This window comes from Cornus florida, unplaced genomic scaffold, assembly GCF_030987335.1.
Source record: "Cornus florida cultivar Cherokee Brave unplaced genomic scaffold, ASM3098733v1 CherokeeBrave_3.0.0_Hap2_Chr02, whole genome shotgun sequence".
Classification (NCBI taxonomy): domain Eukaryota; kingdom Viridiplantae; phylum Streptophyta; class Magnoliopsida; order Cornales; family Cornaceae; genus Cornus; species Cornus florida.
In genome coordinates this window covers 29,733,944-29,741,137 of record NW_026775572.1, presented here as the reverse complement: position 1 = coordinate 29,741,137, position 7,194 = coordinate 29,733,944, and the positions used below count along the sequence as shown (strand labels likewise).

The 7,194-nt window shown below is 34.3% G+C and overlaps 1 protein-coding gene across 1 annotated transcript; it reads left to right on the top strand.

Moving 5' to 3' along the window:
- Positions 1-1,729: 1,729 nt before the first annotated feature.
- On the top strand, positions 1,730-2,599 carry LOC132286360 (uncharacterized). Its single transcript, XM_059788691.1, has one exon. It carries the CDS (start codon positions 1,860-1,862, stop codon positions 2,424-2,426), a length of 567 nt encoding a protein of 188 aa, XP_059644674.1. The 5' UTR covers positions 1,730-1,859; the 3' UTR covers positions 2,427-2,599.
- Positions 2,600-7,194: the final 4,595 nt, after the last annotated feature.

Genomic DNA, 7,194 nt, shown 5'->3' with positions numbered 1-7,194 from the left:
GAATGTGAATATCGTACGTAAAAATATATTGTATAAAGTAAATCGTTACAAAACTATTTTTTCCCTTTACGAATTTTTTTATTTGACCGACCATGAGGGATGAAATTTATGATGAGTGGAGGGTGTATTTAGGAGGTTCTTAACTATTAGTAGTACGTACTATTGATTGTGAATAGAGAAAAACAGTTAGAGGGAATTAAAAAGAAAGTTGTAGCTGGAAGGAAGAGTAGTCGATTACCAATTGACATACCATGCGTGTTAAAGAGAGTAGATGAAACATTCATTGAAAAGTACTGTAATCAGGATACATTTGGTGTGGCCATGTGTAAGCAAGATATTGCGCTCTCGTACGACAAAATTCACGTCTATCAATATATCAACTTTCTATCAATGTATCCTGATTACAGTACGAGAACCAAACAAACAAACATGTTCTGTTGTATATGAATTATTCATACAACCCAAATTCAACTTAATGGGGGTGCTCCAATCATTTTGAAGACCTCAAATCAAACTTTACATTTGAGTGTTTTTCTCTCTCTCTCTTCTCTCTCTTCTTCCCGCCTTTTTTTTTTTTTTTTAATAGAAAATCATATATTCTGTTATATGAATTATTTCTGAACTCAATTTTTTTTTTTTGCTAATATCCTTTAAAAAATGGCAATTATAGTATTATAAAATAAAAATATCACAATTATTCACAAAAAGAAAGAAAGAAAAGAAAGTGGGGATCTTGTTTTATTTTATAGCTAGTGTATAACACACTTACTTTGGGTTGGTAATAACTGACACACAACTTTATATTCCGTAACATTTATATATTTTGGAAAGAAGTTGATGGAGAAATGGAGAAATGCATGGCTCTTCACATCATTCCTTAAAAGTACAATTTCTGATGGCTTTTGCAAAAGTACTCTTATTTTTTTTCATTAACTAGATTTAATGGAAGACATGTGAGTTTATTTATTTTTTTTCTTTTTCAGATTGCAAATGTCACCTCCCTATGCAAATTTGTCCCGTATATACATACACACACACACACATATATATATATATATATCCATGTCCAATTTGTGATAACCTAAAGCATGATGGGAAAGACAAAAACAAAACCCTTTTAATTTGCAAGGTAATTTTGCATAAATTTAAAATTAGATTCTTTTATGAAAAAAGAAAAGAAAAGAAAGTAAGTCTATTGTGAGAATATATCATCATCATATACTAGCATCTTCAACAATTGGATAAAAAATCACACTCTCATAGCCTTTTCATCTGATGAGTGACAACATAAACTCACATGAGAGGACTCCCGTCATAGTTTTTTTTATTTTTTTTTGTAAAAAAAATGTGATAAACTATAAAGCGGAAATTTAAATAATAATAATTAAAAATAAAAACCCTTTGAGAAATATTATATAGTTGCAACACTAAGGCTGTTAACATAATTAGATTATATTATAACCGTTGTTTAGATTGCTACTATAATTACATTATATTATAATTATTATCTAAATTGTTATCGTGATTATTGTATAGCCGTTAGTGATCTCTAACTTATTTATATCTCTCCTTGTATAGCTATACATGTTTCATATACACTTAAATATACAAAACATATTCAACATATATCAGTGTCTCTCTTCTATTCAACGGTATATCTACATCACTCTCTTATATTCAGCAGAGGCAAGGGCAATTTTGTAGTTCACTACAAAATGAATGGCAAATATGTAGTGTTGCAACTATATAACACCCCTTCTTCAGTTCTTCCCATCCCATCCCATCCCATCACGTCCTATTCCTAGCTATAACTCATCAAACAGCAAAACCAACAAGCCCAAAACCTAAAAAAAAAAAAAATGTCTCTGGTCACAGAAGAGATCAAAGCCAATGCAGAGGTCTACTATGGAGATGAAATCTGCCAAGAGAAAACAAAGCTCCTCCTCAAGGAAGTAGGCTTGCCCAATGGCCTCCTACCCTTGGAAAACATAGTAGAGTGTGGTTATGTCAAAGACACAGGATTTGTTTGGCTCAAACAGAAGAAGAAGACTGAACACAAGTTTGACAAGGTTGGCAGGCTTGTGTCCTTTGCAACTGATATCACTGCCTACGCCGACCCAAACAAGATCAAGAAGCTGACTGGTGTCAAGACTAAGGAGCTCTTTCTTTGGATCACAGTGAGTGACATACACAACGACGATCCGCCTACCACAAAGATCAATTTCAAGACTCCCACAGGTATATCCAGGTCTTTTCCGGTGTCGGCTTTTGAGGTTGAGGAGGCCAAGGAGGTGAAGGAAAGCAATGGAGTGACTAATGGAGTGAAGGAGGTGAAGAAAAGCAATGGAGTGACTAATGGAGTCAATGGAGGAGTGAAGGAGATGAAGAAAAGCAATGGAGTGACTAATGGAGTGAAGGAGGTGTAAGTGTAGCACCAGCTGCTAATTAAAAGATAAAGTGTTTCATGTACCCAAAATAATAGTGCCCTTTTATTATCTCTCTGTTGATGTTTCTGAATGTTTTCTATAATTAGACTTCTATGAAATTAAGGGTTAAAATTATTATAGGGTTCTATATTTATCTGAAGATGCTACAAAGTATTTATAGCAGAGATATTTGAATATATCTACTTGAAGGTTGTTTCTTGAGTATGTTGCCATGTTCTGGTAAGAGTAAATAGTATTAAGCATCCGAATCATTTTAACATGCAGCCACATGCTCTTACAGAGACTAGATGTAACTTTCGATCTTTCACTTTGGAAAGTAAGAAAGCACCACTATGCTAGCATTTTCACAGAAGAGTGACAGAAACGAATTGAATTTTAGAAAAGGCAAATTCGATATAGGGCTAATGTGTAATGGTAAAAAAATGCTACATTGCAACAGTAACTGGAGGCCTTGAATAGAAATGTAGTCAAGCTTCTACCTTAGGATGAAAGAATACACACCACTTCCATGGTACCTCAGATACTCGTTGCGAAGCTCTTTTATGCTTGCACCTTCCATGTCAATTACAATTTCAAGGCCTGAAAACAATTCCCAGTTAGTCAACCGGTGACTCAGACGAAAATTCAGATTCAACAGTGAAAACTTGAAACAGAAGAGGAAATATGTTGGTCTTGAGATTTGAAACTCGAACTGAGAAAGAAAAGAAGGGCACCACAAATATAGATTTAACTATGAACACTTGATCCATGCAGAAGAGCCAGCTCAAAAGAAGGGCACCAAGAGCAGAAAAATGCCAACAACTTGGGACATATTGCTCTCATGCTTGCAGGCCTGCTCAATATAATTTGAGGCTTTAGGTGAAAAGTATAAAAGTGGCGTCTTAATATTAAATATATTAGCTTGGAAACAAAATACTAATTTCATATCTTTTGGAATATTACATTGAGAAACATACAAAGTAAAAGTTCAAAAGAAAACAAAATATGAAAGAGTTCAAAAATACTAAAAGATGTGAGAGATTAAAAGAGAAAAAGAGAGAGATGAAATGAGAGAAATATGGGTATGATTTTAGTTCAATGGAGAGACTAATGAGGAGGGGGAAAAAAAACGTGAGTAGAGATGAGGATATATAAAAAAGTAATAGAGAGAATGGATAAAAATTAGGAGTATAGTAAAAAAGGTAGGAATGTAGTGAAAAACTGGGAGTAGATGAAAAGTTTTATCAAATTTCAATACCAGGATAAATAAAATTGTAGGGTAGGGTGTGCGCTCGCCCATTTATTCAAAAGTTTAAGTCGTTAGGTAATATTCGTTGTGATCGGACTATCTTGCCTATCCAGGGTCAGATCCGGACACCTTCCGGCCGGAAGCTTAGTGTGACACCGGATTAAGGATTGAGTTTAGCTCTGATATCAACAATAACCAGTGGACAGTTGCCCATTTATCCAAAAACCCAAACTATTGGGTAATGCTACATAACTACCCATTTATACACACTTCAATTCCCATCCAAATCCGTAACTACTTGTAACATTGGAACATAAGAATGTAAGATGAATTAAAACTTATGGGCCTAATACTAAAACAGTCTACAAGCCGGGGCCTTAGGGCGACCGCCTAAGGCTCCAGCCGGCCATGCATACTGTCTCTGTCTACTTGCCTTTTAAACTTGTTTGGTTTGCTTAATATATCACACTGCCTTTTCCCAAGTAACGGAAAATGTAGATTCCAAAACCTTTTTTCCTGCATCACACAATCAAATTCAAGTCTGTCTGTTAAAAGCATGTAGCATGCATGCCTTGGAAGCCACGATCCATTTGCCATCAATCCAGTCCTGATGTAGCCTTAAATCAGCGTCTTTGAACTCCATTTCCTCGTACTCCATTTCCTCGTTAGATTCCCCGAAGTAAACCACGTACCTTGGGCCATTAAGAACTTTGGAAATCACACCTACCCACCATCCATCATTGTACTGAGCATCAACTTCGTCAAGCAGATTGAAATGGTCAACCGCTGAAGCATCAGGTTGGTAGGGCCTGATGTGCAGAGTATCAGCCTCTTCTCTCAAAAAGTCTGTATCATCGTCATTTCTCAGGCTCTGGTACTCAATTAAGAATATATTGGCGACATGGTGTAACAGTTATTTTATTCCACTTTATTATTACTTAACTAAAACACATGAATATATATAGACCACGTGACATAGATGTAACAATTACATTTAAGTGCTTAATAACTCCCACTAACATGGTATGTAGGAGGTTTAATTCTCACATCTCTTCATTTTGCATAACCTTCACCATCAAGACTATTTACTACCCTACTAACATGAAATGAATACATGCATGCATCATGTATACCAAATACTTTAAAATATTAATTAATACTAAAATTCTAAAATCAAGTTTATTTTCAACTCCCCCCTTTAAATTTGATTTTGTAACTTGAAAGTAAGCTTCTTATTGATCTTGAGGGCTTGATCAAAAGTTTGTTACTTTGTCTTGAGTTCCACTTCCTTCAACTACAACAATCTTCTTGGCCATTTCCATTGATGTATATGACTTGTGAAAAATCTTCAAATGCTTGTTTGATGTCTTCACACAATCATATCTGATCCTCTTTATACAAAAGCACCATCTATATTTTTTCTTCTTGAATTTTTTATGACTCTTCCACTTCACACGTGCTGCTTCTTTAGAGTAAAAAAATGACTCCATATTCACCCAACCTGTGTCAATTACAAAATTCTCCAAACTATTTTTTAAAAAATAATTTGAGAATTTTTTTATCATCTTGAGCTTCAATTTCATACTTCTTTGGAACAACTTTCTTTAAGAGAAGTTTGTCATTCTCCACAACATGAACATAATTATCATAATATTTGATTTCGTTTTCCAATTGAGATGAATATGAAGAAATCAAAATTTGATCAAATAAGTTATATCTAACTTCTTTGAAATTGGAATTTGGAACCATACCTGAAATTATTAACTCACCAATTTCATCAACTTTTGCCTCTTCTTTAGCACTTTCTTCTTCTTTAATTTCTCTTTCCACTTCAATCTCTTTCACTTTTTCAATCCCTTCTTCAACACCTTTCTTTATCTCTTCCTTATTCACCATTTCACTTGGCCTTCAACTTTTGAATTTTCAATTTCTTCAACTTCATTTGTGTTATAAGCCTCTTCCTTCTCCACAAATTTGTCTTCTAAACTTTTATAATCAGTTTTCGTAAACTCATCATCCTCAAAGTATTGTACCCAATACTCCATGGGTAGTGATTCACCTCTATGATTGGAAACGATGGTCTCGAGCATCTTCCAAACACAACTTGAAGTTTTGGACTCTCCAAAATACTCCCAAATTTCTTGATGTATTGCCTTTTGCAATACCACAAATGCCTTCTTTTATTATTATTATTATTTTCACGAAACTTGTTGGACATGCCATTCTTTGGCTCTTCTCCAACAACATCCCATAAATCACATGCTTTGAGGTATAAAGTCATGATGATTCTCATTCTCTTGTAATTAGATAACATCATCTTCTCACTAAGAAAATAAATTTTCCCATCTTCATCATCATCAAGGAGAACACATGTTTTTCTCAAAATGTTGAATCTTTTAGGATCAATTTCGTCAGGCCTTCAGGATCGTCTAGACTCTGAACATGAAATTTGGCTCTGATACCACTTTGTTGGCTTTTGCTATAATACCACTTTTTAGTTTTACTTTGATACTACTTTGTTGGAAATAGTGACCTAGATACACACAACACTCAATAATATTTTGGAAGTGAATGATATGGTGGAATACTTGAAAAATTATTTTATTCCACTTCTACTATTATTTAACTAGAGTACATGAATATATAGGCCACATGAACATAGGTGTAACAATTACATTTAAGTGCTCAATTACTCACACTAACATAACCTTTAGGCTTAATTCCTATTACTCCCACTAACATGGTATTTAAGAGATTGTATGTGAGGGTTTCACCACCTTCATAGTACACAATCATGAGAACATGGAATGAATGAATAGGACACCCGAGAGGATCAGACACTAGAGAAAGCGAAGGAGCAAGGCATGAGTACAAGTATACCATGTACAACTAATCAGTGTTGGTTGATGGATATATTGAGCATAAATTCAGGTCGTAGTGTATGATTTTAGGTGCTGAGAATTCTTTACATTGCAAATGCTCTACAAAATATATATCAAATTATCATTCCTTCTCTTCTAAGGTTGTATGCATGTGACATTTATTGAGATAGACAATTAAGTATGGACATATGGAAAGACTAGAAGAGAAGAGACCGTGTGTCATTCTCCTTCTGTGATATGCAAACCCAATGCAGTATGAAGTTTCAAACACATCAAAATTTTGTGTTTTCTTGCAACTGCTTATTATTCTATCTGCACATGAATGATGAATCTCAGTCCTCAAATGAACATGTCTCTGCACTTAGAAAACACAAATTCTTCCCCCCATATTTAACACATGTTTGACAAAGATACGACCAAGAAGTAACCGAATTTTAAATTTCCTTTTTTTAAAAACAAATTGGATACACTAGGGATACAAGGAGACACTTTTTGGACGTGTCCATAACTTACAAGAATTCAAATCTGCCAATGAGAATTTTGATTTTGAGATGTTAGGGTTTAACAGAAACCCTGTGGAGAGGAAAATGAAGTATTTGCCTACGAATTATTTAGTTAAGAAATAATTTCCGGAGAA

What these genes read in the sequence shown, in the direction of transcription:
- LOC132286360 (XM_059788691.1), top strand. Translation starts at nt 1,860, where the DNA reads ATGTCTCTGGTCACAGAAGAGATCAAAGCCAATGCAGAGGTCTACTAT.